At 40.4% G+C, this 27,668-nt stretch overlaps 1 protein-coding gene across 1 annotated transcript; it reads right to left on the bottom strand.

The window, feature by feature from the left end:
* Nucleotides 1-740: 740 nt before the first annotated feature.
* Nucleotides 741-27,382, bottom strand: ptpa (protein phosphatase 2 phosphatase activator). Its single transcript, XM_051413548.1, has 10 exons — nt 27,255-27,382; nt 26,054-26,163; nt 23,762-23,848; nt 22,432-22,557; nt 21,316-21,433; nt 18,315-18,414; nt 17,771-17,895; nt 14,306-14,406; nt 7,008-7,115; nt 741-1,951 (listed from the first exon to the last, which is right to left on the bottom strand). Exons 1-10 carry the CDS (start codon nt 27,277-27,279, stop codon nt 1,877-1,879), a joined length of 975 nt encoding a protein of 324 aa, XP_051269508.1. The 5' UTR covers nt 27,280-27,382; the 3' UTR covers nt 741-1,876.
* Between the last annotated feature and the right edge of the window lie 286 nt (nt 27,383-27,668).

Below are 27,668 nucleotides of genomic sequence, written 5' to 3'. Positions count from 1 at the left end.
GTGTAATATTTATGAGGATCTATAGTGAGAAATGGAATATAAAATTCATAGGTATGTTTTCATTAGTGTATAATCACCTGAATGAATGAACCCAAGCATCGCCCTCCATGGCAAAAGACAAAAACTGCACTTCCTCTAACAACCACCTGAGGCTGGCTCCAACAGTGAGTCAATCTCCATAAGGCCCCATATTAAAAAGTCCAACTGTACAGCAGAAAAACACGTTTACAGTCTTGTGCATTCGTAGCATTGCAACTTCCTCTGATGACTCGTTGCTGACAGTTGTACTTTTCATATTTTCTGATTGTTCCGGGTCAAAGAACAGGCAGCCATATATGGCAAAGTTGAGCCGCTGATTATGCTACTGATGAAAAAAAAATCACAAACTCATACCTCCTGATGAACAGGTGGTATTCATCAGGCTGAAACTAATTTACCACTAGTAAATGTAGTTCTAAATACAACTTGGAAAACTTGAAAACGATCAAACCTTGTAGGAAAATGTACACAAAGTATGGAAATGTTCTTGAATCAAGTAAGATTTCTCAGGATTCAAACAGGAATGTTAATGTTCACTGCGAAATTAAGCCTGTTACACGTGATGAAAAGACAAAAACAATTTCTCACTTATATTTGTGATTATAAAATCGTTCAAATTAGTGGTGAGCCAAAGTGGGAACATATTTGTCTTTAGTGGAACTTAGAAACTGAGAACAAAATTGCGTGGTAGGGTCACCAGATAAAAGATGAGAAAAGGGAGAAATTTATTAAATCAGGTTGGACAGGTCAGTGTAATAACAAAAAATAACTTTTCTTTAATTAAAAAAAACACATGCCAAGATGTTTAAAAATCCGCCAATTGAACCTATGCAGGATTGAACACATTTATATCTTGGGTCAAATCCGAGGTAAAAAAAACAAAAAACAACTACAATATTTCACCTGGGTTGAGAAATTTGAGGAAAAAGTTGCACAGAACAACCACAAAGTACTCAGGTATGCTTTTATCAATTCACACTGCCTACCATAACTCAACCTATGAAAAAGAAATCCATTTTACTTAAGATGGGGGTGAGCTGGGACCATGGTGAAGCCATGGGTGCAGACTACTGGTAGTGACTTCTAAGGGGCAGACTGAGGGAAAAATAAAACTACATTTCATGCAGAACTTCTTTCCTGAACTGACTTTCTAAAGAAATGATGGTGAAAGAAATATTCTGTACATTCTATTTTGGATGAGCTGTTGTGGAAGCTTTAAAGATCTGATCCCTAACATTGAAAGGCTGAGAGATTTTCTTCAGGAAAAAACACTCAAACACGTAATTTCTTAGCAAATTATTAATGTGACTGGCATGTTTGGAGGAAGTGGGCAATGAAATACAGATACATTTGCAACAAAATTAAAACATTTGGCCTTAAAAGCAAAATCAAGAAAATAGCTCAAATTGAAAAAGAAACTATGACAAAAGATTCTGTGGAAGTCACACAGTCATATTTGTATCACCCCACACTGAATGAGCCTACTGCTCATAACTCTGAGGTAAATTCAAGCGTTAAACTTCAAATAGCACACTTCTAAAAAAAAAAATCCCCCCCATCCCTCAAAAAGGAGCAAATCCAAACTCAATCCATTATATAAATAAAATGACAAAAATATAAAGATGCTCCAGAATCACAGAAGGTCATCCACAACACGCTCTGCATTAAAGTTACGGATGGCCTACAAGCTTCCATTCCCACATGCGTGTACATGTGGGAATGCGTGTGTCAGACTACATGTGGTTGATTTTTTGCTACTGCATTTGCACGTGAGGATGCCAGAGGGAGGGAAAACTGTTGGGATTTTGGTCTTTCCATTGTGCACACTGCATGATCGTCAAGGCTTTATTGGCTGGATGGACAGCAGGCTGCCGAATTTGAAGTGCTGGATCACGGGGAACTTCTCCAAACACTGGAAATGGGAGGAGGAAAAAGAGAAACATGAGGAAAAATTAGAAAAAAATAGGGCATTTAAAGTGAAGATGGTTAAAGCCTTAGTATGTTTCAAACAAAGTGCTTGATGGATCCTCTTAACAGCGCAACATCTTTTCAGAAAAGACTGTCCTTAAATGTACAGTATGTAATTTCTACCACTACGGCACCGGTTCTCAAACTATGTGAGTTGGTAAGTTGGTGATTGACGGAACAGTTGAAAGACTAACAAAAGGTGAGTTTTATTTTGTTTCTGTCCACACTTTGTGGTAAAAAAAGGGTATCTCTGTAGGGATCCTTTCCATAATGCTGTCAGACACTTGAGACACTGAGCCTGTCAGTGGCAACAACAACTGTTAGTGGATGTACTTTGACGGGTGCATTTGTCCCCAAGGATTAGCTAATGTTGCGTCCGCCACTGCAACCCTTTTCACAAATATTTATTAAACTTGGTGAATTAAGTTTTTTGACCAAACCAGAGTTGGTGACTGTTGGAAAGACTGTGTAAAGCCTAAAATGTGTTTTACGAATATCCGTAATGTAAAGTTACAGGTTTTGGTCTCAGATGCTGGTGGCTCTAGTGTGGCATCTAGTGGCAGTGAATTTTGTGTATATAACCTTTAGCTTAATGTATATTGTAATGTACATTTTTGTGTTATGTATTTCAGAAACATTGGTTACCTACAATCACTTTAAGTGGACCAAATATAAACATTTTGTCATTCCTCACACAAGTCTGTCCGTAAGAATGAGGTGATATGAATCTGTGAAAGTTGCAGCAGCATCTGGTAATGTACAGGGACCTTTCATTGCTTGAGGTTTAGTAACAGGAGGACATGTCCTTGTCTTTTCCAAGAGACATTGAGAGAAGCCCTAACCCCGAGAGTCAACCTTGACCTGAGGTGTGGCTGTTAGCTCTTCCCACTGGCCTTTCACTTCTGAACATGTTCAAAATGGCTGTAGAGCAGCCCAGAGGAGGCCCTTTGTGCGTATGGACTTGGACCCAGTTTTGGGGCGGGGGGCGGGGGGCAGGGGTGGGGGTTTTGGGTGTCTGCTATTGGGGGTTGGGAGGCTGTGCTGGGGGAACACAGTGGAACTGAACTCTCGGTCTGTGCGGTGACACTATCAGTGGCGATCATTGGGCAGAACTGGGGTGGAAAAGCATGCCTCAGAGAACTCTGGTCCAAACAGATATATAATCAATGAACATCTGTAAAATCATGTAAGGGTCATTGATCACAGATAAACCTTTCATACAAAACATTTAAAAGGCCTTCATTAGGTAGGTTATATGTCATATTCCTGGGCTTCACCTATGTTTTAGCCTCGTTAACTACTGACTTTATGTCTATATTTTATTTATTCAACAAATCGCAGACCAAAACCAACAATGAATGCATCTAGTAACAAGTACTGTGTGTATAAGCCTGATATATCTTCTTCCTCTGTGCCATTGAGCTCCAATGTTGTCCATAAACTATTAAAAACACATCAATGAGCCACACTGTTGCACTGGGTGACATGCTCCTTCACTACCATGACAACACACTCTGTAGTTTATTTTCACTCAGTCACACATACACCGTCCATCTTCTGTAGAAACCAATGGGTTTGGAGCTGAGAGCCAGACACGGGGAGGTCAGGCGAGTATTGAGACTAACACGTGTGTCTTTTTGGTCTTTTCATGAGATTTAACAATGAGAACAAATATAGAATTACACAAGCCTTAACTGGTAAGTGTTTTTGATGTGTTCCTTCTGGGCAGTCTGGGTTTCATTCAATCCCTCCAGTATGTAAATTAACCTGTTGAGACTTACAACTAGCTTGCCTTTGACAACAGTAACTCAGACGTGATGTTCACTGTGATGAATTATCCCTCTCAAGCAAGTTTCAAGTCTGTGCAAGTTGATTTTTTATAGTGCATTTAAATGAAGTGAACTCGATAGCTCGCTGAAGAGGAGGACAAAACCCCAACTTATACATGGCTGGTAGTAAACGGGGTACAATGTGCCGAAACGCTAGTAGGGGCCTTTAATAGGTGAAAGCTGGGTGGATGGACAAGACATAGTGTGTAATTCTGTCCATTCAAGTCAAGCTAACAAGGCCAAGTCCATCTACCATTGTGTCTCTGAGCACGTGTCATTTAACACATTCAGTTTATGTCCCAAACAGGCGTCAAAGCTTCAGAATCGCCTCCTCTCTCAGACAGAAAATGGTGGTTTCGGCTCTTTCTAGTTCTAGCGCAGCTCTCTGCCCGAAACCCTGTGTGGGGCCAGGAAAAGGGAGAGAGGAATGCAAGTCTGCTGATGGCTGCTCCAGGCTTGGAGGAAGGTCGGGACAGAGGGAGGGGAGGATTTAATGAAGGGAACGGGGGTGGGGTGGGGGTGGGGGTGGGGGAGGCAGACAGCCTGGCCCCTCAGCTCTTTGGGAAGACTCACAGGCTGCTCTGGAAAACACAGGATGTGGGCATGCAGGCGGGGAGAACGGGTTTAGACATCCCCCCCAACCCCACCCCCAACCGCCCACACACACACACACACACACACACACACACACACACACACACACAATTCCATTCTCTCCATTCCTCTCTTAACCCTTTCCTGCCTCTCTCCTCCACTACTGTTAGGGCGTTCTGCTTATAAGGAACCTGTGTCACAGTCGGCTTTCAGCAGTAACCTGATTTCTTGAATGTCAAGTAAACAAGAAAACACAGTTTCGGTAATCAGGGTAAAGCATTTACGAGAAATCCAGTTTACACAGATACATTTCTGTTTGCAGTTTCTTGCCCATGTACTGCTTAACCGGGTTTCTAACGGGGCTCTTATTTGAATATGTGCATTTCAAAGCCTTCATAGGGAAAATATGACTGGGACAGCAGTGCTGAGTGAGCTATGCCTCTTTGTATACCAAATAGTTGAGCAGTTTTAACTTAAAACTAAAATAAAGTCCAATCCGTCCAAAGGCTCTAACTAGGACAAAAAGAAAGACCTTACAGCCTCAGCGACACAGAATATTATGTTATTCTTTACTTTAGATATTTCTATGGTGTAAACTAGACTTAAGGCCAATTTATACTGTCTGCCTCCGCATGTGTGCGAGGTTCCACTTAACGTAACGTAAAGTAACGTAAATGTCGTCATCCGCCCATGTCGCATGGAACGTTCGCATGCAGCCAAAATTTGTGATATCAAAAACTAACTGCGCATGCTCCCCAGCTGAACGGAGGCCAGCAGTGGCAACAAGCTAGAGAGTGAATGGAGAGAGGGAGCGCCGAGAACTAAGCAGTGAATCAGAGAAATAAAACATTATTTTCTGATTATTATGTTCGAAAGGACACAACAACACAACCACAACCCTGCAGAAGGTGCACATTCCTGGATTTTGAGCGAATACAGCTGAAGCTTCCGTGTCTGTTGTGTCTCTGTGCTGTAGGTAGCACAGCCCCACCCTCAGTAACAGAGACAGACCTGCACATCCATAACATCTCGCATTGCACTGTGCGCATACCTGCAATGCCAGATCAACATGCTGGTCTAGCCGAGCCTGAAGAGTCCACAGCCACCCTAGCTTCTTCACAGGACTGCTTTGAGCTAAATGGTCACATCAGCATGCTAACATGTTGATGTTTAGCAGATAATAGTTTACCATGGTTGCCATCTTGTTTAGTTGGTTTGCATGATAATATTTTCTAATTAGCACAAAACACAAAGTACAGCTGAGGCTGATGGGAATGTCATTAGTTCTGCAGGTGTTTGGCCATAAACTAAAGTAAAAGCTAAAGGGTACATTTATCTTGAGGTGGTGCTGAAGGAAATGTAAGAGGATCCCCAAAGTTAGTCATTATTTAGGTAAATCTTCTTGGTGAAATGAATAGCTGTACCCAATTCCAATTCCATCCAAAAGTAGACATTTAGACAATTTACCCAAAAATTCCAACATTACTGCGGCATTAGAGGAAAAGTTAGTAGTATTCATGAATGAATTGTTGAGATATTTCAAAGTTGTGGACTGACCGACTCACCGAGAAACTGCAACCCCTAGACCTAGAGTTTTGTTCAGCCATTCATGGCGCCAAGAGTATGAATTCTAAGTGACTTTGTTGATCCTCTGACTTTGCCTCTACCACCACCATAAGGTTGACATTTATGTTTTTTAGTGAAATGACTCAACAGCTATTGGTGCCGTCTTTCATGCCCCCTATAGGAGGAACTGTAAATAATCTGGTGATCCTCTAACTTTTCATGTAGCGCCACCATCAGGTCAGTATTGTAATTTGTTCAATACTTGTGGTTAGTGCTAATAGCAAATGTTAGTATGCTAACACACCAAGTAAAACAGTAAGCATGGTAAACATGATATATCTTCTAAACATCACCTTCTCTTTGCATTGTTACTGCGAGCTAGTTAGCATGCTGACATTAGCATTAAGCTCAAAGCACGTGGTCATTCCCATGTTCCCAGGCTCCTATGTTTCCCAGAATTATATGTCACGATCAGTGTTTATTTGAAGTAAACTTCAGTACTTTAGCGTGAATTTCAACTTTGGTGACCATTAGCACGAAAGTTCACCCAACAAAACATATCTACAGTGCTGACCTTAGAGGGAACCAAGAGCACTGGAGAGTCCAAACTAGATGAATTATACATGTATCACACCACAGACCCTGCTCTGCTGGAGAATCCACAAAGAAATACAGCATGGTTTGCAGTCTTACAAAGAGTAAGGGTAAGGGTAGATAGTACAACTACATTCCCTTGAATTAACTGTGGTAACGTACTATCTCATTAGCAAAGCAGACCTCAAACTTTCACAAAGACTTCTACCATTGATTTTGTTTTTACGCAGTTCAGATTTTGCGGTTTTCGATGAAAGTTGTAATTTATGTTCCTTCAAGTTTTTAGTTTTGGGTCAGCCGAGATTACAAGAAATAATGATGCATGGACTCATTCTGCACCAAACTATGTATCAATCTGATGAATCACTGAAGAACTGGACCAATCAGCGACAGTGAGAGAGAATGAAGCAGGCGTACCTCGGCCTTGTACATTCTGATCAGGCCCTGGTTGACTTTGGACCAGGAAGGAACGGCGCTGATGTTCCACAGCTGGTTGGAGTGTTCAGCAAACGGGCCCGTCTTCATCTACAGAGCAGGGAAGGAGTGACACAGTTAGAAACGTCGGGTATAACTGTAAACTGTAAAGTATAAGACTTGAACTTAATGACAAAGTTACAAAGGAAAACTCAAATTAGTACTACTGCATCACAATCTTTTAGTCCTCCTGAAATCATAAGTAAAGTGATACATCCAAAATCAGTGTTTAGAGAATCAAAGACTCCCTCTGTAGGCTGGAAAAATGGCTTTACAAAGTTTCAGGTTTCTTCAGGGATGAAGTTTTGGTCAGCCTGAGTTGAGTCAGTTAGAATGGATTCCAATGACGACCCATTTTCAAGGCAGAAAAGCCATATTTTGGCAAAACTATGAGTTTTTGGAACACAGAGAGCTTATTCATAGACAGTGGAGAGGTTTTACACTGTGGAAAATGGGTCACCCGTAGAATCTATTGTAAATAACTGCACTCACGCTGACAGAAGCTGCTTTTCTCAATCAACAAACTTTTTAAGACAAACTTCTTCTATCATCTTTAAAATCACATTTTTATAACATTTGGGTTTTTGTAGATTAAAAAAAAAGAACTACTGGTTCAGAAAGGGAATGTGAGAAATGCAGTGATAGTGATAATAAAGGGAGTGTTCAGTTAATGTGTCCTGCACAGGAACAGATCCTACTATGAATAAAGGGTTAGGGTTAGAACATGCAGAACAGTAAGATCTTAAGCTAATAGCAGTAATGAATCCAAAGATAATATTATATAATCAATATTTTTTTAGTAATGGATCACATGACTACTTGTAATTAAAAGTGGTCACTTGTAAACCAAATAAAAATTATCACTTAACTCTGCAGTTCCCCTCAGCTCTACGGAGCTTTATAGCATCGCTCAGCTCATAGGTTTGGTTTTTTGGTTCGCAACTTTGTGTTGATCAATTCTCACCGCTTCTGTCATTTGCAGCCACAGCAGGCAGTGGTTTTTGGCAAAAAACTAAGAAAAGAACTTTAAGGGTGATAATGTGTTGTGGTCATGGCTCAATCCCACTGCATGAAAGTGGACAAAAAAAAAAGTGTGTAGGATTTGGTGGCATCTAGTGGTGTAGTTGCTTACTGCAACACCCTCACCCTCACCCTCACCCTCACCTCACCTCACCTCACCCTCCCGTTCCAAGCATATAGGAGGAACTACAATAGCCGCAAAAAACATTAAGGCCCTATCTAGAACCAGTGTTTGGTTTGTCTGTTCTGGGCTACTGTAGAAACATGGCAGTTCAACTCTCTGTTGAAGAGGACCCTCTCCCTCTGTAGATCAAAGCTCATCGTAAGGTAATGAAAACACAATGTTTCTTATATTCAGGTGATTATACACTAATGAAACCATACCTATGAATATTATATTCCATTTCTGACAATAGATCCCCCTCAATGTTACACACTGGACCTTTACTGCAACTATTATTTTTTTGGCCATGTTGAGGCAACAGAAAAAGCTGTAAATGTAACATTGTGGGTGAAGTCACAGACCTTAAAACCAAAACAATGAGCTGAAGGAAGCTAAACATCTCTGCTGGCAGGAACTGTTTTAACCTTTATTCAGGGAAGGTTCACTGACAGGTGAAAACCTGGAAGCTGCCTAGTACAAGCACAATCTGATCTGCTGGCCACTGAGCAGCTTCACTGCAGCAGTTGCTCAAGGGCAACTCAATGGTGGTAATGAGGGAGGGGCAAGTGCTGCCTCTTTACTTTCCCCACCCAGACTTATCCTGCCGGTTCCGAGGGGTTGAACTGATGATGTTCCGGTTACAAGCTCGCTTCTCTAACCTTAACTGCCTGTGTGGTGGAAAAATAAATTAGGGTCACCATGGACAGTAAATGAATCACAGGATAGGGCCAGGTTTACATTAATGCGTTATTTATGTGTACCGGCTGAGACTAATGTGACCCCCTCTGTCCACCGTACCCATCGTGATGTGAGTCAATTAAATCAAAGCAGCTATTTGTGGCTTTCCATTCAATGCAGAACATAAGAAATGTGTAATTAACATCTATGTTACATATTAGAGATATGGTGACACATTCCTGGTGTTAAGTCACAAAAAAAAAACATGAAGACAAAAGGAAAATTCACAAGGGTTGGCTTTTTTTGTGAGCGGTGGCATCTGAACAATGCAGGACCCCTGAGATCCTGGCTAAAATATTAAACTCAAAAAGATTCAGAATGACTCAAAGCTTGAGGTCATGATGCAGTTTTATGGCTGGTAAAAATATTTTTTTACCATATTTTATATTTTTGACTTTATTTCGATCCAGGTATTGAAAGCCAGGTGTAGGAAATGTTTTGGAAGGACGATATTAATGCCAGGAAAATAGAGTAGAAATTGGCTCACAAACTTAACCAACCAAACCATTGGTTCTAGATTTGAGACAGAATTTGTAAAAAAGATATAATGTATGTAATCGGACTGTGGAGTTTATTGATGCTGCTGGCTGGCTAATCGATGGCTGTAACTTAAAAACTGCACTCACCAGCACCCAGCAGTGCCATCAGTGTTGATGCATGGAAATGCCACTGAACTGTGGAAATGATCCTATGAGCAACCTGGATATGTAGCCTCTAATGCTGTGGCGGTATGGCTGTTTCTGCTTTTAAAGTTTGTTGTAGCTCTTTTTTTAAAAACATTTTTTGAGTGGTTCTAAAGTTCAGTGTTTCCCAAACTCCCACGAGGGACCCCTTTTCTATCATTAACTGATGACATATTTTATACAACAGTACAGAACAAACCCAACCCAAATAGAGAATGCAATAACTGAGTAAAACGAGTGATTTGGATGAATTTTGAGCAGATTATTTCCTGTGTGCATCAGAGATGAGCTTTGCTGATATTTTTAACAACTTTTTACACAATTGTCTGTCTGTATTGTGTTTTTTAAATTGTTTTATTAACAATCACATCTTCTTCTTTGTTGGCAAATTCAGTGTTTTCTTCTTATTTAAGCCTTGGTCATTGGTCTATTAGCTGTATGGACGAGGCTGTTAAGTAAAAGTTCAAAGTTTAGATCTTAAATAATAATCGAAACTTCAAAAATAACAGCTTCATTTAGTTTTCTTCACAGAAATAAACAAAATCCTAAAGGCCCACAGTGTCTATTAAGTTTTCTTACACAACTTAAAATTAAGATGGCCTTGTGACCCCCTGTAAAGCTTTGGCGACCCCCAGGTTGGACCACTGCTGAAGACAATATGCATAAAATGAGGGTGAAAGAAAAATTCTGAAGATTGAGCGCCAAATGACTATTTTTCCCAATCACCCATGAAAATGTGCCAAAAAAAGCGACTGATTACATTGCTTTCTTATTACATTGATTACTCTGCTCTCAGCAATATAATCAATGTAGTAATAAGAACATGCAGAACAAAAGGCTGATTGTTGTTCCAGCAATCACCCAAATAACATTAATAAATTCTGGAATCAGCAATGAGTGTGCTCGCTTACAGGCAGACAACAAATAGTAAGAACACACAGAAGAACAATGGGCAGACAGTCACTGCAATAACTAAGACTGACAAAAACAAATGTATGAATTCATAAATGTATGAATGAAGTGAGGACTGTGGACTGTTTTCCCACCATTTTGTCCCAAGAGGGAGAGGAACCCGAACCCAGACCCTGGGGCATCAATCTAACAACCCCCTCCTTTTTCCATCCCCCCGCTCACCCCCTCCTCACATTGCTCTAGACACTTTCCAGGGCCTCGCATGAGAACACATGGGGGAAGGGCATGGAAGAGGGAGGAAAGGGGGGGGGGATGGAGACAGCCCGTATTCCCTGGAGGAAGGAGTGATTCACAGCAGCATGTGGGGAAGGAAGTGACTCATGTTTAGGACGACGCACACACACACACACGGGCGCACGCACGCGCACACACACACACACACACACACACACACACACACAGACACAGACACACACACGAGCCTTGTGTGTGAATTAAAAAAAGAACATGAGTTTGATGTGTCCACATGTGTGTGAATAGGAGGGAAATACTTGGGTATACATATGGAGCGTTGCATGCTTACAGGCCCGTCTGAGCGACAGTAAACAAAAGAGGGAAAACAAGCCAGCAGTCAGGACTGAATGAAGCGGGTAATAGATCCAACAACACCTCAGTGTGTTATCAACTTTAATCTGTATCACTTACCCTCAGTTCAAGCCACAGTTGGGTTGATTTTACCAGTGAGAGTTAACCGGTTAATTATTAAGCTTCAGTATTGTTGCTATGGTTACAGGTAAATAAACCTTGAGTTATTTACTTAAGTTAGAAGGTTACCATGTTGACTCCAACTACCTTTAATAAGTTCCCATTTTTTAATGGACACCTAGCCAAAAATAAATATACCTGAATATGCAATACTTGTTCTATGATAAAGTAATTTGTTTAGATTATTTTCAATCTAATGGGATATTTTTCAAATGGGATTTTGCTTCATTTTGGTGAACTTTGACCTGCAAATTTAAGGTCGTTGACAGATAGCGAGCAGTCCTGACAGCGCTGACCTTTGAGATAACCAGTCTAAAATGGAGGAAGCAACTGTAGCGCATTAGCTGTGTTCTACCATCCACTTTTATCTATCATCCTCTTTAAGAGTATAAACTGCTCCACACAACAGGAATGGTTTGCAGACAGCTATGAGAGAGGAGTTGAAGTTATTGTCCTGTTAATGACCAAGCTAACGAGTTTGCTAACGGTTCAGAGAAACCGAAAAGTACAGAGAAAATAGCGAGTTAGCAGTTAGCTTGCTAGCTACAGGAGTTCACCAACTAGCCCTGTGAGTATAGTCAAGGCATCAAAAAGCTTCTAGAACCAAGACGTGCTTACATCAATTACTATTTCTGGCTGCAGCTTCTCCAATTAGAGGATGTGCTGCTTTTGTCTGTTTTATACCTTTGGGTTTGCAGTTGGTCTCTCAAAACAAGACATTTGAAGAGGTCACCTCTGGCTCTGAAAAACTAAACAACAAATCAAGAAAGTAATCGAATAAAGATCAATCGTTAGTTGTAGCCCTTCTGTTTTCTGTCCGGCTTTCTCTCCATCTTGTTTCTGTAAACTTAAAAGGTCCTGTGTGAAGGATTTAGTGGCATCTAGTGGTGTAGTTGCAGACTGCAACTCCCTCGAATTACTCTCGCGTTCCAAGCTTGTAGGAGAAACTACGCTGGCTGCGAAACATGCAAATAAAAAAAAACAACTATTCTTATATTCAGGTGGTTATACACAAATGAAAACATACCTATGGATATTATCTTCCATTTCTGACAATAGATCCTCTATAAACGTTACATACTGGACCTTTAAATGAAATGTAGGTTTGCGTGTTCTTGCGAGAAGTATTGTGGCCTTTCCATCCTGAAGAAGTCTAAGGGCCTGTCCACACGAATACGTTTTTTTCGAATCCGGATAAATACTTTATCGTATCGGCCTTGCGTCCAGACGGATACGCCGTTCTCGGGGTGTGAAAACGGTATTTTTTTGGAAACGGGTCCCAGAGTGGGAAAATCCAAAAACGCCAAATTGCCCGGAGTTGTCTGGACGGCGAAAACGTATTAGCCCCGCCTCTCTAGCCTTTAACCTCAGCCTCCGCCATAACAACAACAACGGCGGACTACTACTACTTGTTTCTAAACAGCGCATGCTCCATGGCTTCTCTTCTGGTTTTAGTGTATTGGTGTGGCGGCGTCACAGTGCCACATACAGGCCTGGCATATGTACTACAGCGTTTTGGGTCGTTTCAGTGAATCCGTGTGGACGCAGATATTTCTGGAAACGACGCTGTGTTTACGGAGAATTTTTTCGAAACGACATCGTATTGGGTGAGGCCGCGTATTCATGAGGACAGGCCCTTAGACAGCAGCAGGGCACACAGGCCCAGCCAGGAAATTGTCCCCTGAAACTGGTCAATAGACTGGTGTTGGACCATAGATTTGATTCACAAACACCTTTAACTTGTGTGGACACTATAAGAGAACAAAGTCACTAAAAAAGGAGGAACGGACGATAGAGGAACGGACGATAGAGGCCCTTCTTGACACAACAGCATCATCCTTTCATGACCGTGAGGAGGAGGGAGAGGTCAAGCAGCAGGAGGAGGAGGAAAAAGAGGGAAGGAGGTGGTGCTTCTGAGTGGGAAGGAGGAAAAGGATGTAGCTGCTCCACCAACGCCCTCCTCTACTTCCCTCCCCTCCTTTTCCTCCAAAAACCAAAAACAAAGCTCACGGTTCCTGCTCTGGCGCTCTACCAACAGAATCCATCTGCCCCCCCCCGTCTTCCTTTTCCTGGACAAAACCCCTTTCAGCTGTGGTCCAGTTTAATTCCAACAGCTAAATCAGTACAACGTCTATACAAGTACACATTGTACTGTATATACAGATTGAATATATATTAATATGTACTTATTTCAAACATCCTATGGGCAAGTAAAGGGACGTTTTGATTGGTTGCAACAAATGGTCCATTTAACTACTTTACGTTATAGACAGCAGAAGCTATGTGAAGCATTCAAACTTTGAAACCAAAAAAGTGAAAACCATAAACATACAAATAAACTGTTTGAACTCATAAGATTAAAAGTTGATATTAGGAAACATCTAAACGTAGATTTTGCAAATTAGAGTAATTGGACATTTTATATACTTCATATACTTTATATACTGATCATTCAAAACAGTTCTGTCTATTTTTATTTACAGACAAAGGAAAATATTAGTTTTCAATTTGGTTTTTATGTCTGTAGGGCTATAAAAGGTCCAGTGTGGAACACTGAGGAGGATCTATTGTCAGAAATGGAATATAATATTCAGAGGTAAGTTTTCATCAGTGTATAATCACCTGAATATAGGAATTGTTGTGTTTTTGTTACCTTACAAGTTTCACACATTTCATTGTTTCGGTTATGCGGGCCACAACTTTACTGTTTTGGTTCTTTCTGGTCTTTCTGCTCTCATAGTATGGTTTCCTCCTGATGGATCCTCCTAAATGTTACACACTGGACCTTTAAAGTACTCTACTTTAAGGTGTTTGTTATTTTGTCCATATAATGCCACTATAGTATGGACTCAAACTCACCATAAAGAAAAAAAAAAGATTGCACAATTAAAGTAAATTTTTGAGCAAACAACAAACTTTAAAAATAAACAAACTGTGAGGAGTGTGTTTCTCTCTCCCACCTCATTTATGAACTTGATGCAATCCAGGAACATGTAGTCTTGGTGATGCTCGTTCACCACCCTCTCATCGATAAAGTGCCGGGGCTCCAGTGTTGGGTGATCTGAAGGGAGAATGAGCTGTAAGTGCACACTTTCACCACCAGGTGTCACCATTTACCTTTACATTAAGCTCCGAGCTCTGAAGAGGCACAGGGATGTGTACATTTATCAATGTCATGTGGGCTCCCTCTCAAATGTGAACTTTTCCCCTCTAACAGGATGAACACAACTACAGCACTGACCTTTAATTAGCATATAGAGGCGTCTTTTAGTTCTCAATGAGTTGTCTTTCTTACAAGTGACAGTAGGAAAAGCACAGGTGTAAATAATAAAATGAATAATGGCTGAAATTAATTTAGCTGCTTCAGTTTCAGGGTCCTGGTGTTGCTCATGCTGACTGACTGTCAAGGCTTACTGGGACACTTGTTAAAAAGGTGCAATAAGAGATTCTGGGAGTCTCTCGTCACAGATTTTCTACAACCTGCAAACAGAGCCAAGAGGAGGTGCAGAAGTTTACTTTTCTCTAACTAGAATTACAATATGCCGTAGGGTTTTGTCGTAATGATGCAAAAAATAAACTGCCTCCCACAGCTTTAAGGTTATGACCAGGCCCAAATGGGCCTCTTTTTTGGGGGTGATCCAGAATTAAACTGCAGTAGGTAACGTTTACCAAAAAAATTCATAATTTGTGATAGTGAAAGTTTAAGAATATATGACAAAATTTATTTTTAAAAAAATTACCAACTGCAGCTTTAAAATCAGCAGATTTTGGCAGAATGTTTTTGTACTTGTGATGTGATAGCCATGAATGTGAATGAGAATGTGACGCTAATGTAGTCCAACTCTGTGGTGCTTTCATGCCTAACCTGTTTGGTGGAGTTAACCTGAACTCATCATCAATCATTCAGGTTGGCGTGAGAGCTGTCAATCAAACTCTGGTGCAGACCAACCACAGGATTTTATGAGGTTTGTGATTTTAGCATAAATTCAAAAGCTAAATTACTATAAAATCCACCTGTGAACGACTGAGGAGGCCGTATCCTGATGTGTAAGCTGTAAGTAATGTATAGCCTATATTTATGCAAGATCATTTGGTAACCATGGTAACACATCTGTGCGTCACCACATGTGTGGGTGCGGTGATTTTCCCTGATCAGAAAGTGAGTTAAATCAGAAGTGCACTGTGCTTGCATCTGTTAAAAAGTGATCGAGTGTCTATCCCTGTAATATTATGGTACAAAATGCTTCTTTCTTGTCCCGTTTCTGCCTGCTGGTTACTATTTATATATGATAATGATACATGGTCTCCAGTTGCAGTCTGGATTACTAATGCTCCTAATCATGATGAGTTATTCCTTTGTGACAGCAGAGAAGATAAGCAAACACATCAGGCTCAGTAATGTGCTGCATGATCAGATTTTCCCCTTGTGTGCTGATGATGCAGGATGACATCACCAAAAACAGCCTAATCAATGAGATAACTGTTAGTCCATATGACTTCATATTTACTCCCTGGTTTGCTTGTAAGAAGTTAGTGTGAATGCAAAATGGACCAGAAATAAAATGGAAACAATACATATTTTTTTATTGGTCCAAATGAACCGGACTACAGGTGTGAAACTGACCGTAGAGAGTCATCATAGTAGCAATAGTTTTGCATTTGTTCAAACTTGACTTTCTGAAAATGGGACTGGCTAAATCGTTTCAGTAGAAAAAGATTATCCACCCTTGCCGGCCTTAACTGTCACCTGTTGTAGCTTGTTAAAACACTGTTAATTATGTCAGTTATAATTAAAACCGTGGCTCTTGTGGTTAGAAGATTGCACTCTTACAAATCAAGGTATAAAATAGATATAAAAACAATGAATCATTCTGTCCTTAAACGTGGACACAGAGAAGTCTTTGATTGGACTGGTTTCCACCAACATGTTGCACACAGCTGCTCACCATTTTGTTCCCCATTCTGACAGAGTAACATGAACATCACTACATGTCCCAATGATCAGCACGGTCATGCTTGTTACCTTCACCAAGGTAAGGTAAGGTATGTTTTCTATGCCATTTGTTTATATGTCTGTTAGGGATGCACCGATCCACATTTTTTCACTTCCGATCCGATCCCGATACCTGAATTTGGATATCGGCCGATACCGATACTATTCCGATACCAGAGCTGTGTTTGCTTTAATATTATTATTATCATTATTGTTGATTTTATATGAGGCTGAAATAAACTCCTCTCAACAGGCAAGTATGATATGTACGTATGTATGCATGTATGTCCCAGAAGGCAACTTGAGGTAAGTATAAGGTCAGAAAAGGAAGTCAGAAAAACAGGAAATCCTGTTAACAGGAAAAATCCCATCCTGAAAACAAATATGCAACTGTAAGGGTTTCAAATTTATTGTCATGTCAATATTTATTAAATTCTCAAAATGTCAAATAATTGAAATATAAGAAAAGTGCAATAAGTGTAAACATCTTACACACACACACACACACACACACTAAAATCCCTTTAGCTTTCACGTTGTCTGCCTGGAGTTTTCCTTGTTTTTGGAATGACCATAGAAGTGATTCCTGACAGCTCCTTTTGTCTTTCTGCCCCCTGCTCTTCTTCTTCTTCATATGGATTTCTGGCAGTTTAAATGCTTCTAGGCGTATTACTGCCCTCCTCAGGAAGTCACTCTAAGGATAATGTTACTGCTTCAAATGTTCATATATAGCCCTGTATCGTGTAAGAACTGTAATACCACTTTAACAATCAAGTGGTGGTTCTCATTTAGACCCAATAATCCTCGTGCTCTTTGGTGTGGTGCTTTTTTAAATGTTTGATTGTGTTCGTAGTGTTGTACGACGCGAGGGAGCTTCCATCTCTCTGAATCACTTTGCTAGCTGGCTGCAAACTGCGGAATGGATTTCCTGAGCGGGGGCGTGTCTCATAACTCTGTGTCTTATTGAGCCGCGCCTCCGTTCAGGAAATACATTCCGCAGTTTGCAGCCAGCTAGCAGACTGGCCGGCAGGAATCACTTGTGGAGTCATTTCAGCAGACAACGTTAAAGCGCAGACATGGCTCATGGATATCGGATATATCGGCAGGTTGGATCGGAAACATCCGATACGTGAATTACGCTGGTATCGGTCTCGATACCGATACTGGATCGGATCGGCCACATCCCTGATGTCTGTCATGAAACATGGTGGAAAGGTGTAGCACAGGCTATGAGCGGATCCAAATCACACGGCGAATTCACTAATTATTTTTTACTTTCACTAACACTGTGAGTCAGTTGTTATACAGAGTTAAATAGTGGTGGCTGTCTTTGTATATGACTGTACTGCTGGCCTTGGTGGAGGTCTGTGCTCTCAGGGTGGCCTTCTAGTTCTTTACAGTTTTTACAAAAGTGCTGTACCCGGGTTCTTACCTACAAACTGGGAGCTTCCCCAGATGAAGGGCAGAAACTGGAAGTCATCCAGTCCCCACACACCTTGGCTTCCAGCTGGCTCCATTCTGTAGGTCCTCTGCAGCTTCCGCATCACTGAGAGATACCTACAAAACACACACACACACACACACACACACACACACACAAGAAATTACATTGTCTGTAAAATGTGCAAAAAACGCCCCTATCTAGAACCACTGTTTTGGATTGTCTGTTCAGGGCTACTGTAGAACATGGGGGATCAGTTTGAAGCACTGTGCAAACTATGCCATATTCGGGGGAGCGCACCTTTTCTACTGTCCTGGGGGGATATTTTTGGGGGATTTTCTGATCTGAAGTTAATGATATTGGGCTATCATGCTTCAGTGGTGATGGCAATAATAGCAGTATGTTTTTTAAATTGAATTAGTGATGAGTCATCCTCATGCACAAATCATACATCAACAGTAGCCTTAATGCATAATGCATGATTGATCCAGTACTGCTTAATATGAAGCAGACCACAGCAGCAGAAACAGCTCACCTGTTAAAAACCTTAAAGACGATAGCCAGCTGATCGTCTACCCTGAGAGCTCCAACCTTACAGAGACAGCAGAGGAACACAGCAAAAGCAGCTTCGTGACCTGAGGAGATATAACACACACAGGTTAAAGGTCTTCATCAACATGTGCAGACCTTTAATCTCCACTTCAATTCATCACCGAGTGCTCCTTTCTGGACTTCTACTTCTGCTTTTAATTATTACTTTTAAACTTACTACTGCTACTGTGTTACATTTAGTTTATACAGTACTGATACTATTACTACTTTAACTTGTGCTTTATTCAGTGCTTTGTTAACAGGATGTTTGGCCTCCTCTGTTAAAGCTCCAGCAAATTGGTTTTGATACCTTGACTCCTTGCAATGACTTCTGCCACACATCATTACAACCTAGTGTATTTACAAGACATACGCATATACATATTGTAAAACATTACATTTTAAAACATTTTTAATCTGTCTTTAAAGCTGAGCGTTCAATGTCTTCTTACTTGTTTTATGTCATTCTATGTAGCTTTCTGGGAAATGAGTCTTATTTTTTGTCCAAAAAGAAAAAATATTTTATCCCAGCAAGAGAACTTTCCTTATGTTAAGAGTAACTTCTCAAATTAAGGATCGTTCTTCTGTTTGTAGCTGAAGAGTAAAAACCAAGCCAGAAACCTCTGTTATCTTGGATTCTGACCTAAATTTTAGCAGTCACATTAAACTAAGATTAAAATCACTAACAAAAATCAGCTTTCTACCACCTTGACAAGGATCAGAGACTTGATGTCACAGTGTGATCTGGAGAAATTAGTACATGCATTTATCTCTAGTGTGCTGAACTCTTCACAGGTCTGTCTAAGACAGCAATCAGACAGCTGCAGCGGATGCAGAATGCTGCTGCCAGGGTTGTGACAGCGCATCATATAACTCCAGTTCTCAGATCGCTACACTGCCTGTCCATAAGTGTCTGTATGGTGTAGGTCCAAGATATTTATCAGATCTCCTCTCCTGACCCAGTACGAACCTTGCAGACCTCTGAGGTCGGCTGGTTCTGGATCACTGGCTGTTTCCAGAGTTCAAACTAAGTGGGGAGAAGCTGCCTTCAGTGCCAGAAGAACTAAGACTTGTAACAATGCTGACTACTCTCAAATCCAAGCTAAAGACCTATCTGTTTACTGTAGCTTCTAATTAATGGCATATTTGTTGTTGTTTCACCGTTTGTCTGCCTGTTTTTATCATTTGTTTTGTTTGTGCTTTTGCTTGTGACCTCTGTAAAGCACTTTGGGTTGCCTTGGGTTTGAAATGCTATATAAATACATTTGCCTTGCCTTGCTTTGCCGACCTTAATTTAAGACAAAGTCACTTATTTTTATTATGCTGTTTGAAGAAATTGTTAGATTTTTAATCTAAGAAAATAAAAAATAAAAAACATTCTTAAATCCAACCGAGAGAAGAATATTTGGCTTTTTTCTAGAAAGGCTGTTTCTGCATTGTGTAGGACCAAAGCTCTGAATCAAGCATATGTTTTTCACAGTAATAGAGTTGCAGTGCATCACAGCGCCTCTCAGTGGCCAAAGATATGCTATTGTCTGTGCTTTGTATATCTGCAGTCTGATTGGCCTGCAGAACGGAGATTGGGGTTAGGCAATATATCAAAAATGTTTTTTTATGTTTAGACAAATCCTGAAATGTTTAGTTTAAAGGGTTGTTCGACCAAAATTACCAACATTGTCTCACTCATCTCCAGAGGTTATGTGGCCTATAAGTTTCTGGTGCTCAAAGCATTGAATTTATTTTTTATTTTTTTAAATTCAACAGCAAAGTCTTTCCAGTGGGATGGAGGCAGAAATCTCAGGGTAAGAAAGAAAGAAAAGCTAGGTAACACCTATGCTAACTGAGACAATTTAACATTAAATCATAATCATCATCATCATCATCATCATCATCATCATCAGGCAGTTTGTTCCAGAGGGTGGGGCCCATAATGATTGAATAGACCTTTAGCAGATTTACTTCTGATCCTGGGCTCGGTTAGGAGACGCAGTGAACAGGTCAAATATGCATTTAGGAGCTCCACCTTTAAGTGATTTGTAAATCATGAGCAGTATTTTAAATCTAATTTTGTATTTTATTGTTTCATAGACAGCTAGATCAGTCTGGAGTGGGTCTCCTGTTTCTGACCTCCACCGCCTACCACAAGAATCTCAGTCCTGTTTTGGGCCATCCAGTGTCTAAAGGTATGATGTAGTTTAAAGTTAGGATGAGAATGTGGCAGGCTCCTCCAATGTAACAGTTAAATTCAACACAATATGCTAATTTTTTGCTTTCTTTTTTAAAACATTTTTAAGGATTGCCTCCAGATATGTATTAAGACATAAATAAAGTCTGCTTGGAACAATAATGTGTCCACAAATAAAGTATAACTTCCACAATAAAGCTGCAGTAGGTAACTTTTATAAAAATAACTTTTTGTCATATTCACTGAAACTTTCTCTATACCCTGACAGTAGAACATGAGACAGATAATCTGTGAAACAATCAGGTTCCTCTGGCTCCTCCTAGTGCTCCTAATGGCATTTACAAGAATCAACCGGGCATGAACGAAAACAACCAATCAGAGTGGAGAAAAATAGAAAGACGCTTTGCGTTGGTGAATTGCAGATAGTTGATTGCAGGGTCTCATTCCAAGTGTTGGAATTTGACAACCTGGGAATGAGACTCAACACAACCATCTTTCTCGGCTTAAAATCAGATGTTCAATGAGCACAGAGAAACTTTCCACTTTCAGCAGATGAATGTGAAAACATCCTTCTAGTGTCACACTCTGCTCAAACAGCATTCAAACAGCACACTGTAGGGACAAGAAGAAACACTGATTTTTCATTATGGAGGAATGACAGGAAACAAAGAGGACCAGAGGCAGGGAAGATCGCCTTGGTCACCAAGACTTATAGTGTTTGTCCACAGCAAAAAAACAAAAAAACACACAGCACTACTACCTGTTCCATAGTCTATCCTGGTGGAATTCCCCACAGACTCTTTCAGATAGACAGCTATCTCTGGAGCAGCAGCACATTTGTCAGCAGGGAGCACTGCTAACACCAAGGCCTCTGCTTCCTACACACACACACACACACACACACACACACACACACACACACACACACACACACACACACACACACACACACACACACACACACACACACACACAGAAATGGAATATAATCTTCATAGGTATGTTTTCATCAGTGTATAATCACCTGAATATATAATAACTTGTGTTTTCGTTACCCTAGAATGAGCAGTTTTTATCTTCAGACAGGGCGAGTCACCTTCTGTAAAGGCCGCCATGTTTCTACTGTAGACAAACCAAACACTGGCTCTAGATAGGGGCATTTCACAGCCACTGTAGTTTCTCCCTCACGTTTGGGGGGACGGTGAAGCAAGTGAGCTGCAATCTGCAACTATTGATAGATCCTACACACTGGACCTTGCAGATGATGGGTAAAGCTACTGCTGACACTAGCTACAGAGCTATGTTGTTTGGCAGGCTGGTTTTGTTTTGAGAGACAAAAAAACAGAGCCACACACAGGTGAAGTGGTTGGGTTAGAAACGTGAAATTACATTCAGCCATTTCCATCTGCCGTGTGGACACACGGAGATTGGTTTGGGTATTGTTTAAACTATCATTTTAAAATGGTACCAATGCCAAAATTGTGCCTGAACTGATACTTTACTACATCACAAACTGTAGGAAAGGCTGCTGCTGTCGTCATCAATGGTCTCCACATTGCCAGGGCCAGTGTGTTTGTCATGGGGTCACGCAATCAGCCGAACACTATGCATCTGTCTGCTTTCAACTGTACATTGTACAACTGTACCACTGCTTTAAGGTTGATACATTACAACATGAATACATTTACCTAAAAACTTTATAAAAACCAGGATCATCTTTATCAGTACCACACAGAGAGGTTTACAGATTTTACGTTTTGGAACATGTACAAACACTGGTATCAGATTATCTGTCTGAGCTCTTGGATGTGTGTGTGTGTGTGTGTGTGTGTGTGTGTGTGTGTGTGTGTGTGTGTGTGTGTGTGTACGCACTAACCTGGTCTAGTTTGCTGTACCAGGTCCTGTAGGCCTTATTACCAAAGCGTGACGGCTGGTCAGCCGGAGGGGTCTCATTTATCCATCGGTCCAGAGTCCCCAGAAGATCTAGTAACTTCTCCACCGTCTGTCACACAACAAGACAACAGTGACTTTAGCAACACTGTAACGGATATTTATCACATCACATAATGGGTTTAATGAACATAAAGACAATTAAAGAGCCAAACAATAAACTAGCATATTTAGCTCAGGGGAGGCTCACTCTGCTGAGCCTCATCTGGTTAAACCTCATCACTTTGCCTTTCAATTCAGCAGAATTTGGTGTATATTCCTATCTTCTATGGTATACACACTGTGTGATCAGCCATGATTATATTGTATGTGAGTGCTTGCAGAATAACCCTGCAGGCGACACGACCCCTGACCATGTCTGAGCTGGCTTACAGTACGTCACCAGTTTTCCCCGTCCACACTACAACATCAGAGCTGCAATTCGCTCTGCTGCTCTCTCTTTCTTAAGACACACCTTCAAGCAGGTAGTCCTGTTATAATGGAGATTAGGGGTGTCACAAGGTACCGGGTCAATGCCAAAATCCTGACAACGTGACGGTACTTGTTTTTCTATAGTAGTGTAGCTACCAGTGACACAGTTCTTCCGGACCTGATGGGGGCAGTGTATACGCCATACACAGAGGACTCATCTGTAATGAGAACTGTTTTTGTGTTGATATCAAATCAAACTGAGTCTCAAAATGACCACAAAACTATAACTGTAACAGAAATGGAGGGCAGTGCGAGTCCAGTCTGCCTGCCCGGCAGGAGAGGGGCTTTGTGGTATGCTGGGATTTTATAACCGCACTATGAGCAGGATGCACAGACTGTCTGGAGATCTGATGTTTTCTCATCACAGATGACGAAGAGAGGCATTTCATTTTTTCCCCTAATTTCTTACTTGAAGGCTACATGGCACTGTTGTTGTTATATGTTGAAGTACATGTTATTAATGTTTTGTTTTTGGTTTTGACTGTGGTATCAAATTGGGTACAGAGATTTCAAATCCATGCTGATGTGCACAGTCAAACTGAGTTAAGCTAAGCCAGCACATATCAATGGGAAAGCCCTAATAGTCTGTTGGACTTCAATATTATATGGTTGATCTTGAGTAAAAATGTCTGTGCCCCTTAAAGCATGATGCCTCTGACTCTTTGAATAAAAACTGGAGTACTGTTGTCCTAGTCTCTCCTTTACCTCCAACAATAACAGTCCTTAGGATTGTAAGAAAACATCAGTACCACCTTTTAGAAGCCACTGACAATAAGACAACATACCTCTGACACTTTATATTCACATGTGAGCTTCTTTCCCTTCACGCCTTCATTCAGCGTCAGAATGAAGCCCATGTAGTCAGCATACGCCTGGAAGAAGGAGAGCTGTGTTGAAAGCTGGAATGTGTAGTCAGACAACCTGCTACAAATACTAAAAATCAATAATAGATATTAATAGGAATATTCATACAAAACTGATATTGATCACAATAAGGTAAATGTTACATTGTGATGGACTACAGACAGAACACTTTCACACATGCACTTCAAGAAAAACGTAATAACTTCAATCATTTTCCTGGCTTTTACTAAGACTTAGCTTGGAATAAATCTGAACAACCAGGGCTCGAAATTCTAATTTTCCTTCATTTCTCACAAAAGTCCTGCATTCTATTTTCATCTGTCCCTTTTTTTTTTAATTCTACATAATGAATACTGTTTAATAAATTTGTTTAAGCCACCATGGAAGTTTTGCTACTTGTTCCCTGCACTTCTATCTGAATAGATAATTGAAATCACCCTCTGTGTTTGGACCATCAACATATAAAAGATGGACGTTGCATCTCCACTTCCTCCCACTGTACAATGAAGACAAAATATCCCGGATATATGGCCCCTGCCTTCTTTCTCCAGAGTGTGCCCAGTAGTGATCATGGTTGGTGCCACAGTATCGAGGTCCCGCCCATACACCCTGCCAACTCAATCACCAGCACAGCTCAGCTGTCAATCATGACGTGAAACCCCCTTTTTATAGCTTCAAATGACTCATTAAAACCAAACTGATCAAAAAAATGAATTGAACATTGGCTTTAACAAACATCAGCGTGATAAGAACTACCTAAAATGACAGAAACCATCGTTGGGAAAAATTTATTTGACGTCTTCTTTTTTTAGTTTGTCGCATCTGCTAACATGGAGACAGAGGGCTTTATGACCTGTACTGCAGTCAGCCACCAGGGGGAGATCAAGATGTTTTGGCTTCACTTTTGGAGAGCTGTCATGTCGTCCATCTTTATTTATGTTAATGGTTTGGACTCGGTTTTCCTTTTTGTTTTATTCATTGGTTGAGTCGCTGTTTGTTTGTATCCAACTGTTCTGCAAACCGCAGAGCAAATGTAAACCTGTTCCTGACAGCAATGGAAATTTCCATGCACACACTTTGAACATTATTATTATTTAGACAAATAATTACACACTCACTACAGGGATGTCACATATATTAAGGAAAAAGGGAGGAAGATGATCAAACAAACTATTTAAATATCTACAAGCTCAAACTATCTATTTACACATAAGATAAGATACACGAACACCCTAATCCAAAGATCCGGAAAGAAAGAGTGAGAGAGAAGGTCAAACAAACTATTTACACATTTACAAGCTACAGGAAGACCATCACAGCTACTGACTGCCTGGGCACAGCACAAGAGGAGAGGGAGAGACCCTGGCGCTGTTGGCAGAACAGCCGTGCAGCATGCACAAATTACAATATAATATATTTAAATATATTTATTTTTCCTGACTGTCTGAATCAGTCGCTGAATTTGTCGCTTTTTAGGAATAAAGTCGTTAAGAGGGTCTATAGCTACCTAACCATTACTGCGGTGGGGAGTGGTAGTTGTGGCTAGTTGGATTGATGACGTTAGGCAGGGAAGAAGGTCTTAGAACGATCTTAGCGTTATTTAAATTTGACATATTTATTACAATAGCCAGAAATAGAATATAAAAAAACAGACCACTTGGTCATCCACCACATACCAAGGAATTTTTTATTAATTTATTCTTGAACTTGTTTTTTATTAGGTATTTAACGTTATTCCATTAATCGCCTGACATGTGAACATCTTGGTCCTCTGCACGTCCAGGGAACCTATGTAAAGTGTACGCTCTTCCTAAAGGCTTGCACACTCAGTTTTCAAGTTTGCCACTACGGTTGGAGCAGCTGATAGTGGCACGGGTTCTTCCCGATTTCCTAGGCATCGTTGTAAAAGTAACGTTTTTTTAATGGGAAAAGTAGAAAATTGTACACTTCTTAGGACAGCTTGCATTCGAACGCATGCATATTGTAGGAAGAGGCAACCGCAGTAATGTTGAGACTTTTTTACTTTCAGTACTTCCCCAAATGTATGTATGTATAACAAACCCTTTATAGAAATACTAGAACCAAACTATATGCCTGAACAAAGCCTAACCATGTTCTTAGTGTGGTTTGGTACTTTTAGTACAGAAAAATGAAGGTCAGACAAAAACAGGAGATTTGGAAACATGTTCAGACAGCCACAGGCGGCAACCTACTTGGGAGCGCTTCCACTTGCCCATGTCAGGCACCATGCTGATTTCTTTCTTGGGTACCATGAAGGTGCTGCCGGCTGTGCCTTCAGGTGCTTCATCCTCAGGAGTGGATCCTAAATATGTTAGAGACAGTCTTCATCTTAACATCAATGCCGGTTAATTCAAAAACATATTTCAGAGATAAATCCAGTGTAAATATGCAGAACATATCTTCTGGGTTTTAGCAGCTAACATTAGTTTTTAAATAAGTAAATTCAGTATCCACTGAATATGATCATCTTCATTTTATGCTATTTACTAGAGATTTATCACAGAAAGCTTGTTATTTAAACTGGTATTTAAAACATGTGCAAGGTATTTTTGTAGCCTAACACACAGGGACTAACATACTGAATATCTCGGCCTCGGCTGCTTCAATTTTGACAATTCGTGTTTAAACCTGCCTCTTGTGACTGAAGCACTGATATGAAAGTGAAATACTAAATTGCTGCAGTGGCACTTTTAATCAGAATTTAGCTCCATATGTCATATCAGTCTGCTTTGCATTGTTGCTTTGCACTGTGGAGTAAGTGAACCCTCCGACTTTTAAATAAGAGTCTATACTGATGGTGTTATTAATGAATGAGTAAAAGGCTTTGGAGTCTATACTGATGGTGTTATTAATGAATGAGTAAAAGGCTTTGGAGTCTATACTGATGGTGTTATTAATGAATGAGTAAAAGGCTTTGGAGTCTATACTGATGGTGTTATTAATGAATGAGTAAAAGGCTTTGGAGTCTATACTGATGGTGTTATTAATGAATGAGTAAAAGGCTTTGGCGCAACATTGAAAACTCAAAATTCACTCTACGTGCTAGCTAACAGCTCACTGACAGTAAAGCAAGTGACCGAGGGCTTTATTTTAGAGTTGGACAACAACTGCTTACACACAACACAGAGTACGACTTCAAGTTGGTATTAAAGTGTGAAACAAGCCCAAATGGCAGCTTATGTTGTTGACAATGTTCATGGATAGCTTTGCCCGAGGACAGCGGTGTTACACCTTCTGAGTTTATCCAATAAACGTAAAGTTCATTTCTTAAATGTGCCATGTTTCTGTCAGTGTAGCACGCATGCTAACGTCATTAGCTTTTAACACAAGAGAGCAAAAGCGACACAGAAGTTGGTCAAACCCGAGCAGGAGCATTCAGCGGTGCTGCTTTACCTGACTGCTGCTCTGTTTCCGCCATGGCGCCGCTTATACTCTTCTTCGTGGGTTGTTGAAGGCAGATTTAAAACAGCCATAGCTCCTCACTGCCCCCCGCCGGTTGGAATCGAGATGACATTGTGCTATGAAGCCTCCTGCTCCGACTATTTTCACTTTCTAAAACTTTTTTGTAAACATTTTTTTTTAAAAGTACTGAAAGTATCAAATATAAACGTTCGCATTGCACAGAATGCATTTAGTGCAGTTTATCCCCTATTTCAAAATCATATTATATAGGTATTATAGATTCTAAGGTTGTTTCCATCAGTGTTTTTTTTATTGAAAAGTATAAGTCAAAAACTATAGAACATTAATGCATCATAATGAAAATAAATAGTATAACAGAACATTAAACAGGACTACACATTCAAC

This window comes from Dicentrarchus labrax, unplaced genomic scaffold, assembly GCF_905237075.1.
Source record: "Dicentrarchus labrax unplaced genomic scaffold, dlabrax2021, whole genome shotgun sequence".
NCBI lineage: Eukaryota > Metazoa > Chordata > Actinopteri > Moronidae > Dicentrarchus > Dicentrarchus labrax.
Note: the sequence above shows the minus strand (reverse complement) of the source record. Positions and strands in the feature narration are given on the sequence as shown.

What these genes read in the sequence shown, in the direction of transcription:
- ptpa (XM_051413548.1), bottom strand. Translation starts at nt 27,279, where the DNA reads ATGGCGGAAACAGAGCAGCAGTCAG. An exon ending in GTGAATATAAAGTGTCAGAG is followed by an intron (nt 22,558 to 23,761) that starts GTATGTTGTCTT and finishes GTTGTGTGACAG; the next exon opens with ACGGTGGAGAAGTTACTAGA. An exon ending in GGGAAGCTCCCAGTTTGTAG is followed by an intron (nt 14,407 to 17,770) that starts GTAAGAACCCGG and finishes TTCTCCCTTCAG; the next exon opens with ATCACCCAACACTGGAGCCC.